We start from the raw sequence: 13,241 nt of genomic DNA on the forward strand, positions 1-13,241 counted from the left end.
GGTTGCCCCAGTGAAAACACATCATTGCACCAGATCTAACCAACATCTTTTACCAGATTCCATTAGCACGATCTTCCATGAAGTACTGTAGAGTGATCATATCGTGCAAAGGCATGCGTGTATACACTCAATCCGCCTTGGGAATGCCCAGATTTGAAACCATCCTTGAGGAATTGACATGTCGTATCCTCTGTGATCTTCTAGAGGAGGGCATCATCATCGAGCTTGCGGATGACCTCCACTGTGATAGTAACAGTCCTGAAGAACTTCTGCACAACTGGCAATGTGTACTACATGCTCTGTCATGATGTGATCTGCACCTAAGGCTATCATCTGCCCGAAGGCTACAACTATGCTGGGATGAATTTGGCCTAGGGCACCTTGCAAGCTAGCCCACACCATGTGGACACCCTCTCTACCTGCCTTCCAGTGAAGAAGGTTTTCGACATGAGATCATTCATTGGAGCCTTCCAAGAGCCCTTCCTCAGTGTGCCTCTTACTCAGCCCCCTTGGATGGAGATCCTGCCGGACATCAGTCCAATGTCGAGTGGACAGATGATCTCTGCACAAGCTTCCAGTTGGCACAATCTGCTTTTTCATCTGCTAAAACCACTATCCTTCCCCATCCAGACAATTAAGTCTGGGTTTCACAGACAGCACTTTTAAGGAGCGTGGCATCACATCCACCCTGAGTGTGACACAAGGCAACAGATTCAAACTTGCTGTTTTCCTCAGTGCCCAACTGCATAATTATTAAGATAAAAGCAAAAAACTGTGGATGCTGGAAATCCAAAACAAAAACAAAAATAAAAATACCTGGAAAAACTCAGCAGGACATATAGACCTCCCTGTCGCTTGCCATTTCAACACTCCACTCTGCTGTCATGCCCACATGTCCACCCTTGGCCTGCTGCAATGTTCCAGTGAAGCTCAACGCAAACTGGAGGAACAGCACCTCATCTTCCGACTAGGCACTTTACAGCCTTCTGGACTGAATATTGAGTTGAACAATTTTAGCTCATGAACTCTCTCCTCCAGCCCCACCCCCTTTCCGATCCCCCTTTTTTCCAATAATTTATATAGATGTTTCTTTTCCCACCTATTTCTATTATTTTTAAATGTATTTCCATCCATTGTTTTATCTCTACCTTTTAGCCTATTTCGATCCCTTCCCTTCACCCCACACCACCCCCACTAGGGCTATCTGTACCTTGCTTGTCCTGCTTTCTACCCTTAATGTTATTAGCACATTCCTTAGATAATATCACCACCTTCAACACCTCTTTGTCCTTTTGTCTGTGACATCTTTTGGCTATCTCCACCTATCACTGGCCCTCTATCCAGCTCTACTTGTCCCACCCCCCTTAAACCAGCTTATATTTCACCTCTCTTCTATTTTTCCTTAGTTCTGTTGAAGAGTCATACGGACTCGAAATGTTAACTGTGTTCCTCTCCGCAGATGCTGTCAGACCTGCTGAGTTTTTCCAGGTATTTTTATTTTTGTTTTTGTTTTGTATAATTATTAAATCACCTGGTTACCTTGTGAAATAGAAGCTGTGGTGGACAGAAAACCTTGCGCACAAGCTTCTGAAAAACTACATGGGAGAATTTTCTACCAGTCCATGAATCACTACTTTCCTTTCCATGGTCAGTTGCTACCATGCCCCTGTCAGGCACCTGGACAGATCTATGAATGTCCCATCAGGTTTTGCAAGCTGCAATGCACCTAACTGGACTCCACGTGCCAAGTCTGTTCTTTCATACATCAGACCTCACGTTCCACTGTTCACCAGGTATCCACTGAAAACATTGCATCAGGTTCAACAAAACGCCCTTTCACCAACAGACCAGCATGGCTAGCTATCCAGTCTGTCCCCTTCTTCATCGTACACATGCATCCCTGTTGCAAGGCACCTGCCTTTCGAAGAAGCTTACATTCGCAATGTCAAACGCTACCTCAGTGTTGCTATCATTGCTCGGGATGGCTTACTTGTCCTTCAGCGCAGTGAATCCCTTGCCCCCTCCAGAGAACACATTATTATTCCGCATAATGTTACCCCACTCCCGACAATGTTAAACCTCAATCCCCCCTCAACATTGTTGGGAGAGGGAGGATGGGTGAGCAATGTCGAGAGGAGTATTGGGGTCGAATATTGTGGGGATGGGGGCTTGGGGTCAAACACTGTCGGGAGGGCGGGCAATGTTCAACTACACGCCCCCTCTCCCAACAATGTTCACCCACTCTCCCGACTCACCTTCCTGGCTCCTGTCCAGCTGATGTTGGAAGAGTTAGCATTGACATTGGGTGTACGGGAGGAGAAATGAGCATTGTTTGGGGTGAAGGATAAGCAATTTCAGGGAGTGAACAATGTTGGGGGATGAGGGGGCATAAACAATGTCGGGGGGGCGGTGAGGAATGTGGTGAGCATGTCGGGGAGTGAGGGAGGGAATGAGCATTGTCGGGGGTGAGCTTGTGTGCATTTTCTAAGGCTGACAGCTCCATTTAAAACAGTGTAAATCAATGAACTAAAGACAGATTTTAAGGGCTGTGACTTGAGTTCATGACAAACAAAGGGAGCATGGCTCTGCTGGAATTACACTCGCTACTTGCAGACTCTGTTCGTTGCTGGATTCAAATTGGAGCCAGAAGCAGAATGTGCAAAGACTCCAGTGTAAAATGGTAAGCGGGCAGCTTGAATCACAATCAGCAGCAGATGGGTCCACTACATCACTGACCGGAAGACCTGGGCCACAGTTTTCATTTGGGAAAACTTAATAGAAGATATTGCTGTGCTTCAAGGGGTATGGAGCTTATTGATTTATTATGCAACTGAGTATAAATAATGTCTGCAGCTTAAAAATATTATTTCCACTGGGTAGTTTTTCAAAACATCTTTTTTTTAAATTTTACAAAACATCAGCACATTTATCAAAGAATAAGCTGCTCATTAAAGAAAAAATTGTTGAATTTTTCAAAATGAATTTAGAAAAAAATAATCTTCACTCATCCTCATTTTATTCCAGTAGAGACTCCACTCAAAGCATTAGCTTGTTTTTTGCCTTTTAGAAGTTGGCAGGCTTGCTGCATATTTCCAGCATTTTATGTATTTGTTTTACAGGCTACATTTTATGAATTCACTTGCTTGGCATGGAGCTTCTCCCTGTAGGACCACAAAGCAGAATGGAACCCATTTGATGATGTACAACTCCTATACACATTTTTATATCAAATTAAAATTCAAACTCCGACAGCTGCTGTAGGGCATAAACAGGTAAAGTTTAAACATAATTTACCAAAAGAAAATGATAAAATGCCCAATTTAGATTCAGGAGGCTGGGTTACATACAGCAACTTTCCTTCGCTAGAAGAAGCTGGTGTTTTATGTGAAGAATTGCAATAGCAGTACTCAGAAGGGTTATGATTCTATTTCATATCAACTTTACCTTTTCTGGGACCAAAGAGCTTATCAATGAGATTCCTTAGGGATCCAGATATGCAAGTCTATTACAGCTAGGTCAAAGTGACCACCTGGCCAGGAATGCGTACATCTGTCCTGCAATCTGTTAACAATATCTCTGTCCCTGCAGAATGTTATCTCAATCTTAAAGCACCTTGATCATTTCATCTAAAATAGCTGCAGCTCCTGGCAGAACATGTGACTCAGAGTGATACTCAGAATCTTAAGCAGAGTGCCAATTACTCCTTAATGTACGCTGTGATCCACAAAGGAGCCCCAACATCCCTGATCAACAACACCACCAATCTGTATTTATAAGCCATCTTTAAACACAGTAAAACACCTCAAGGCACTTCACAGGTGCATTATCAAGCAAAATTTGATGCCAAGCCATACAAGGAGATATGAGGGCAGGTGACTCAAAACTTGGTGAAAGAGGTAGGTTGAGGGAATATTTCAACAGAATAGAGAGAGAGGTAGGGGGGTTTAGGCAGGGAATTTCGGATCTCATGTTCTAGGCAGTTGAAGTTCACATCACTTTGTGAATATATGTACACAGGCTTCACATACAAACCATCACTGACCACACATATTTAAGTTTCCTGTGTTTATTTGCATTATTTAAGAAAGGCGAGGGAGAGAGAACAGAAAATTATTCGGCTATTAGTGTAACATCTGTTGTCAGATAGTTATTGAAATCCATAACTAAAGACAGAGCAACTGAAACTTGGAGGGATTTGAGCTTTTAGCAAGAGTGAACATTTGTCAAGGCCGGACTATATCTAATGAACCTAATTGAATTTTACTGAGGAAGTAACTAAAGTAGTAGACCGGGCGGTGGTAATGGATGTGGTTTATATGGGCATCCAGAATTGCAATAAGATCCTACATAACAGACCAAAAGCTGAAACTAAAACTCATGAAATTAAAGGCAAATTATTGCCCTGGTTGGGAGATTGATTAGGCAGCAGATGAGAAATTAAAGGTAATAGGTGTTTACTTAAATTGGAAGGAAGTGACTTGTGGTCTTTCACAAGAATCTGTGCTGGGTCTTTAACTATTCACTGTATTTATTAATAACTTAGATAATATAACAGACAGTCATATATCCAAGTCTGCCAATGCCAAAAAGATTGATAGCTTTGTAAATAATGAAGATGGTGGCATGAAATTGCAAAGAAACATTGATAGATTAAGTGATTGAGCAAAATTGGGGCAGATGGATTTCAACATAGATAAGTCGTGAGGTCATTCATTTTGGGCCACAAAATATCAGAGTATTATTTAAATGGTGACAAATTAGGAACAGTGGAGGTCCAAAGAGACTTAGGGGTCCATGGACACACATCACTAAAATATAATAGTCAGGTACAAATATAATCAAAAAGAATAAATATGTTTATAGGGGGCATTAATAGAAAGGAGAGCGGGTTCTGCTAGAGCTATTCTAAGTCCCAGTCAGGCCATATTTGGAGTATTGTGTACTGTTCGAGACACTGCAACTTAGGCACGATACATTGAGTTTGATTGAAGTGCAGCACAAACTCACCAGAATGTTAACCAGCATTCCAAGAGATAGATTATGAGAAGACATTTCATAAGCTATTTTTGTATTCCATGGAATGTATAAGCTTATGGGGTAATTTGATTGAAAATTTTAGGCAATTGAAAGGATAGGATAGAGAGAGAAAAACTTTCCCGTTGATGGCAGAGCCTTGGACAAGGGGACAGAACCTTAAAATCAGAGACAGGTCATTTAGGAGAGAAGTTAGGAAACACTTATTCACGCAAAGGGTTGTGGAGGTGTGCAATTTTCTCCCACAAAATGCATAACATCATAACTCAATTATTACTTTTAATCCAAAGTGATATATTTTGCTAGCTAAGGGTATTAAGGGCTATGGAGCCATGGCAGGTGGATGGAGGTAAGATACAGATCAGCCATGATCTAACTGAGCGGCAGAAGAACCTCGAAGGGATGAAAGACCTACTCCAGGCCCTATTGTAAAAACGACTATATTTTTAGATAAAGCTTGTAATACTACACTCGACCACTTAGTGTCAGTCTAAACTGAGTATGTGAAAGAATCTTTGCCCTTCCTTTTTTTCAAACTATTTTATTATTGTTGTAATTTCAATACCACAAATTAACAAGACCATATTCAAATACTGAACATATTTTAAACCTATCATACTTCAATACTCACAATGGGAAAGTCAAAGCATTAAAACACCTCCATATACAGTGCAAAATTAATGTGAAAACAATTAGGAAAGGTGCTATTAAAATAAATAAACATAACTATTTTCATATTTTGTGAAATATGAAGAAAATTATGGGACAAGGACTAACCTGAACTCACCACTGAATGCTTGAGATTTATCAAGTCAGCCCGAATGAAAACAAGTTCCTCAATTCATATCTTTCCACGATATATTCTAAAATTTTCTATGAGTATCTCAACAGTCATTTAAGATGTTTGGCAGCTATGATTTGCATATAATTCAATCAAATGGTAGTCTTGAAGTGTGGTCCTAAACAATAAGTGTATGCAGCCGATCGTAGGGAGTGAATGTATGTAACAGCCAGCTCAATACCCTTCACATCAAACATCACAGGTGGAATTTTATGGCTCCTCCCGCCAGCGGGATTTTCTGGTCCCGCCGAAGTCAATGGACTTTTGAACTGCTCGCTACATTTTCCAGCCCACCCACACTGCGACAGGGCCTTAGAATTCCGCTCCATGTAAGCGCTCTTTCCAATAGGAACCATTTTCCAATAGGTGTCACTAGATAGTGATGAGGAGTGGAACATTAGCCAGCTTCGCACCATGCCAGCAGAAAGAGCGCAAATAAAATAATTTGAGAAAGTAAAATAAAGATGCCAACAATCATCAAATATTCTATCCAGAACATGATAAAAGCATTGGCTCGCTGACAGCGAGTGGAGAATCGAAGCTGGGATCCCTCTAATGTACCGTGGTTAGTGTCACACCTGGCGGTAGATTCATCATTGTGTCACTGAGAGAGAAGTAATGAAAGATTTTTTTTTTAAGTGTTGAATGAAAATTTGTGTTGAATTTAAATCTGCCAGGGTAGATGGATGTTGCAATTTGTGGGAGGTTAAAGAAACAAAAAAAATGCCACTCTGCCAGGAACCTGACAGAAACCAGCTACTTGCACATTTAACTCATGCACAATTGTTATCACGTGGGAACGCCCTCCAGCCGGGTCAGCCATTAACATAGGTTAAAAAGCAATTCACCGAATCCTTGAAATTGGATTCTGTCTTTAACTACTGCTGCATGGGTTTCCCTGACTCTCTCAAACTTGCCAGGATTAACAAGGTGATGAGGACCATAGGGATTAACTGGGCTGAATAATTGAGAGGCTGGAAAGCTTTTAAATACTGAGATATGACAGTTGCTTCTTTGCCTAGGTGAAAGGTTTGTGCTCACAAGACATCTTCTGATGTGTGCTTTCGCTGCTTTGGAGGTCATTTCCAAGACTTTGAAGATAATCCCTGTACCCTTGGAGTTTCTTGACTTTGATCTGCACTTCCCACCAGTTACATTCAGATCAGTATGGAAACAGCTTAAAGTGCCATGGGGCAACTTGCTCCATGAACTAACTTGCACTACGGACTTTGGATTCCCGACCTGCTGCTGGCTTCTTCCGCTGGGTGAGCAGGTCCAAATGTTAAAATCCAGCCTTTTGTGTTGGAATTGGAAACTTAACAAGTAGGCGCCAACATTTGCATTGGTCTAGAATTGAGGCATTAGGTAAGCAACCTTGTGTGGTCAAATGTTTCCGAAGGAAACTCTTAACATATCCAGAAATATTTTAATGTTCTATTTAATATACTGCATATTTAAAAATACGGGCCCCAAAATTTGGTCAACAACAATGAAGAAATGGTGATATATTTCCAATTCAGGGTTGTGTGTGACTTAGAGGGGAACTTACAGATTGTCCTTCTAGGCAATAGAGGTCCTGGGTTTGGAAAGTACTGTTGAAGAAGCCTTGACAAGTTGCCGCTGTGCACCTTGTAGATGGTACACACTGAAGCAATGGAGTGCCAGTGACACAGGAAGTGAATGTTTAAGCTGGTAGATGGGTGCCAAACGGCTTGCTTTATCGTGGATAACAGTGAGCATCTTGAGTGTTATTGGAGCTGCATTCATCCAGGAAGTCCATCACATTCCTGGCTTGTGCCAGGAGGATGGTGGAAAGGCTTTGGGAGTCAGGAAGTGGTTCATTCACCACAGCATTCCCAGCCTCTGAGCTGCTCTTGTAGACACAGTATTTAGGTAGCTGGTCCAGGTAAGTTCCTGATCCACAGGATATTGATGGTGGGGGATTCAACTATGGTAATACAATTGAACATCGAGGGGAAGTGTTTAGACGCTCTCTTGTTGGAGATGGTTATTGCCTGAACCTTCCATGATGCACTCGCGAAGATACTTTCCATCATTTTGTTGACGATTGCGAGTAGACTAATGGGTCGGTTATTGGCCAGATTGGATTTGTCATGCTTTTGGTGGACAGGACACACCTGGACAATTTTTCACATTGTTGGGTAGATGCCAATGTTGTACTGGAACAGCTTTGCTCCTCTGTGGGACATTTATTTCTTCCTCAACTATGTAGTGGAAATTCAGCACAGATTAAAAAAACTGGCAGTGCAGTATTTAATACTTAGGGAAGAAAATCATATGGGCCTACCATTATACATCATCACTGAATGGTCTACATTATCTCCATCAGCCAACATCTCCCCCAAAATGTACTGATTTCAAGCTTAGACCCTTACTCACTCAACTTTAAAAAAAACGTACCATTTTACACTTACTCACTGTCACTTGGCAATGAGTCTCATCAATAGCACGGATGCTTTATTTACACCTTAACATTACAATTTAATTGGGTGCCATAAGGTAAATGTATCTGTGCTCCCAGTGTGGAAATTTGCTTGTTAACAGTGATCATTAAGACTTTGAGCAAAGAGACCCCATAGGATTTTCCATCCATTAATATTAAATACCACACTGTCAGATCTTTACTCTGGCCTGAATCCCCAGTACGTCCTTGAGGAAGAAATAAATGTCCCACTGAGGAACCAAACTGTCTGCTTCAAATACTGTTTCTATTGCTCGGTTAAAATTGCTCATGCATTAAATATTTAACATGGGTATCAGAATAATGAAGTGGGAGGAAAAGGCTCCTTTTTTCGGTCGAGAAAATATTGGATTACTCTCTCACAGCTTTGTGTGCAGCACCACATACACATTGACCAACTATGGCTGCAGAGGTAGAAGTCATGAGATTTTTATTTATTATTGGAATTTTGATGCCACAATGAAATAATGAAATATGAGTAAAGTCGTCGATTTTTCTAAATGCAATTATCCTGTTGTTTCACAATTCCATTTGTTGTGCTTTAAAACTTATGGGTAGATCTGGAGGAATAGAACGATATTAAAGCACTAGCTCATAGGGTCAGATTTTGCAGGGATAGTAACAGTGATGTGTTCAGCGTTTGCTGCCACTGGATTTTGGAGAGGCAGCACAACATCCTGAATGTGAATGCACACTGGATCATACAAATCCAAAGGTTGTAAGGAGCCAACCAATGCTAACCCCAAGGGTTCACTACTTCAAATGATAAGTATGGAACCAGCACAAATTTGGGCTAATTATTGCCCCTAATTACGAATGAATTACACATTAAAATTTTACACCTACATTTCCAGGCCAAGGGATCTCCTCTTAAGTTAAGTTCTTAATGAGGAGGCCCATACCATTTTAAAAGTTAAAATGGATTGATTTCTTAACATGAATATAAAATCTATGACTTTTTAGGCTGATATATCAGACATTAATATCCCTTTCTTTAAAAATGATTTATCTGATCAAAATAGTAAAATTAACCATGTCTACTATTTCTGATTTTTCAATGTCTTTTTATTGCAGCAACCTGCTTTGCAAAGTTTTTGGTGCAGTGACAGTAAGCCAAGGCCACAACTGCCTACCGTTTTCAGCCACACTGGACAGTGCTGTTAGGCCTCACTACCTGGAGGGAATCCTACCTCAAGGTAGCCAAAATTCGTGGCATGGGGATTGCAAGTAGCTTTGCATATAATTTATTTGATGTCAGCAGCAAGCCCCATTGTTGTCCTGCTGACTGCATAATCCAGGACAGTGGATTTAGCCCGGGACATGAAGAACAAATGTTTGAAAATACAATGGTCTGACATTTGCTCCACTTTTGTGCTCGGAGGTAAGCATAATCTGGCCGCAAACCAACTCTGTGGCTTAAAAGACCAAGGAATTTTGGGCATAAGGGAGTTAAACGTGAAATTGCACTGTGCCCAAATCTCCTCAATCTTACTTTGCTGTACATCAAATCCCCTGTCCAAAAGAATCTCTGCTTACAAAAGTGACCACAATTAGAGTTCTCAAATGTGAGTTTCTTCCGACACACTCTTATTGTGATTAACTTTGTGGGTGCAGCGGAAAAGAAAGTCATTCTTTTGGAGTTTTACTGCAAGTTTCGGAGTGTTCCGCAATTTTCTCTCAGAGATGGTCTCTGTGTTTTCCATTTCTTTGGATGAGTTTTTCGGGTGCAAGTCTAACCCACATTAAAAATTGAAAAGCTTTTCCTATTCCTGTTGCTAATTTTCCTTGGCCCTTGATTGTTGATGCTGATTTACACCCATTTTAGTTCACATTCTAAATGAGATTTGGAGAATATTTGGCTGTAACTTGACATGGGCAAAATGGGCATGACGTTAAGCATATCTTTCAGGTCTAAATTCTAGGTTGCGCCCACAAAGCAATCTCTGACTATAAGCACTGGAATCACCACTAAAATAATGTAAGAGATGAGGCCCTTATAGTGCCTTATCTGAGATGATCCTTTAAGCTGCTCTAAACTGTTTCTACAAAATCAATCAGTTCCTGCACTGTACAGTGGGAGCACGATGTCTCAAGGCAGCAGTCACATCCTCCTGGCTGACCGGTCCAAGTTTACAGTTTCTAACGGCATTATTTCCAGATCTGTAGCACTCCAGCATTGATATTAGAACGAGGAATGAAACAATAAGAAACTGCTTGCAGTCACTCATCCCAGTTTACATCACAGCAAGACCCCTGTGTCAGCTTGTTTGCATAGCCAGCATGCTGTGTGATTAATGAAGATGGAACATATCCTCTCTTCCCAATTCTGCTAAAACTGCAGCTGAGTAAACACCTTTCTGTTGATTCTACACAGTCTGGCCCACATGAAAAGCTGGCTTGCTTTCAGCTATCAGGAAACAAAATACAGGAAGAGCTCAATTTTTTTTAAATGCTAAATCAAATGTTGACTCCAATTTGTCATTCAAGCTGACCCGCTGGAATAAGTCCTGCTCCCTTTCAGTGATCATTCTGCAGCAAGTTTGGTTGTAAAATTACAAACCAGGTTCCAATCTCGGAACATCAATTTTGTGCCCTGTGAAAGCAAATAGGGGTAAGAACAGAGCTAGATAAACACTGATGTCTTTCTTTCCTTTCTTGCCCATTTGCCTACCCATGGCGGATAGGGTATAGGCCACATCTTGGCATAAATGCCAGTGTGCATCCATTAGGAACTCCTGCTGTATACCCCTGTAGAATTGCTGGTGTCACAAGAGGCTCCCAATGGCAAACACTTAAGCTAGTAGGGGAAATCTTGGGCATTTGCCTGCTCACAGAAGCTGCAATCTACTGTCCTGAATTCAAAGACTAATCAAGCAACAGCCTGACACTGTCATAATCACAGAATCCTATCATTTAGCCAATGTGCAAAATTCTACCATTACCATTTGTGTGTATGTCCTGTCCCAGCAGCTGGATAGGTCAACCAGGGGTGGTTAGGGATACTGCTGTAAACAGTCGGGTGAGCGTGGCACTGGAAGTCCTGAACATTGACTCCAGATTCCATGATATCTTTTGCCTTCAGATCAAGCACCTACTACCTCCCTCAGCTAATGTTTCAGTACTCCTCTACATTGAACACCATTTGGAAGAACCATTGAGGGTAGCAAGGGTACAGAACTGCAGTCTGGGCAAAGGGCTTCAATGTCCATCAACAGGATCAGCTCAGTAGCATCACCACCGATGGAGCTGGCCAAGTCCTGAACCACATAGTGGTGTTCATGCTCAACAATCAATTTGCACAGATGCATGTGCCCATAACAATATAACTGGAAGTGGCCACCACACAGTCATCGGAGAGACCAAGCCCCATCTTCCCAATAAGGACACCATCTATTGTGTTATGTGGCACTACTACTATGAAAAGCGGGATAGATTAAGAGCAGATCTAGCAGCTCAAAGTTGGACATCCATAAGGCACGGCTAGCCAACAGTAGCAGCAGAATTGTACTCCACCACAATCTGTTACCTCATGGCCTGGCATATCCCTCACACTACCATTATCATCAATCCAGGGCACTAACAGATCGGATCAAAGTTCTGCAGCCCTATCATATCCAGTTGTGATTGGTGGTGGAAAATTAGTTAACTAATGGGAGGTGGAGGCAACATGAACATCCCCATCCTTAATTATACTAGAGTATGCATGTGAATGCAAAACATAAGGCTGAAGCATTTGTAGCCTTCTTCAGCCAGAGATGCAGTGCAAATGATCCTTCCTCCACCTTGGCTTTCTCCTCACCATTACATAACCCATTCTTCAGCAACTTTAATTCACTCCATATGTTAAGAAACATCTGAGCTCACCGGACATAACTATGGGCCAGAACAATAGCCTGTAATGCTGAAGGTATGTATTCCAGAACTAGTCCCACATCTAGCAAGCTGCTCTAGTACAGCCACAACATTGGCAATTGCCCAACAATGGGGAAAATTGCCTAAGACTATCTGTCCACGAAAAACAGGTCAAATCCAACCCAGCCTGATTTTATTTTATTTTTTATTTATCCTTTCATGTGATGTGGGCATTGCTGGCAAGACCAGAATCCCTAATTGCCCTGGAACTGACCTTGTTTGGTCATTTCAGAGGGCAGTTAAGAGTCAACCACATTGATGGGGGTCTGGAATTACATGTAGGCCAGACCAGGCAGGGTGGCAGATTTCCTTTCCTAAAGGACTTTAGTGAACCAGATGAGTTTTTACAACAATCAATGATAGTTTCATGGTCCCCATTGCTGAGCCTAGCTTTATGTTCCAATATATTAACTTAATTCAAATTCCATCAGCTGCCATGATGGGATTTGAACCCATATCCCCAGATTATTAGCCTGGGCCACTGGATTACTAGTCCAGTGACATTACCACTATGCCACCGTCTCCCCATCAGAAAAGTAATGGAAGGAGTCTTCCTCAGTGTTATTAAGCGGCAGTTAATCATCAATAATCAACTCATTGATGAACAGTTTTGTTTCTGCCAGAATCACTTGGCTCCAGTCCTCATTATGTCCTTGATCCAAATACAGGCAAGAGATGAACTTAGAGGTGAGGAGAGGTAAGATTGACTGAGTTTAACATCAAGGCAGCAATCAGCCAAATGGGACACTGAGAAACCCTATTAAAACTGAAATCATTGTGAAGACTCTCGAGTAGCTGAAATCATACCTAGCTGCAAGGGGGTTGTGTTTCTTGAAGGCCTGTCATCTCAGCCTCAAGGCATTGTTATATTATTCCTTAAGGACCCTTAACCCTGATATTTCATCAATGACTTTTCTTCCAAGATCAGAAGTGAGGATGTTTGCTGATGATTACACAGTGTTCAGACTTCTC

The 13,241-nt window shown here is 41.6% G+C and overlaps 1 protein-coding gene across 6 annotated transcripts in view; it reads right to left on the reverse strand.

Annotated features, from left to right (window-relative positions):
• The window catches only part of dgkb (diacylglycerol kinase, beta), a 959,831-nt gene that overhangs the window by 763,486 nt on the left and 183,104 nt on the right, over positions 1-13,241 (reverse strand). For all 6 annotated transcript variants that reach the window (XM_078535051.1, XM_078535068.1, XM_078535062.1 and 3 more), the window contains one exon: positions 11,091-11,132. In XM_078535051.1, coding sequence (XP_078391177.1) covers positions 11,091-11,132 — 42 coding nt within the window. The remainder of the gene's footprint in view (positions 1-11,090; positions 11,133-13,241) is intronic.

Source organism: Cetorhinus maximus, chromosome 3 (genome assembly GCF_964194155.1).
Source record: "Cetorhinus maximus chromosome 3, sCetMax3.hap1.1, whole genome shotgun sequence".
In the NCBI taxonomy this organism is placed as follows: Eukaryota; Metazoa; Chordata; class Chondrichthyes; order Lamniformes; family Cetorhinidae; genus Cetorhinus; species Cetorhinus maximus.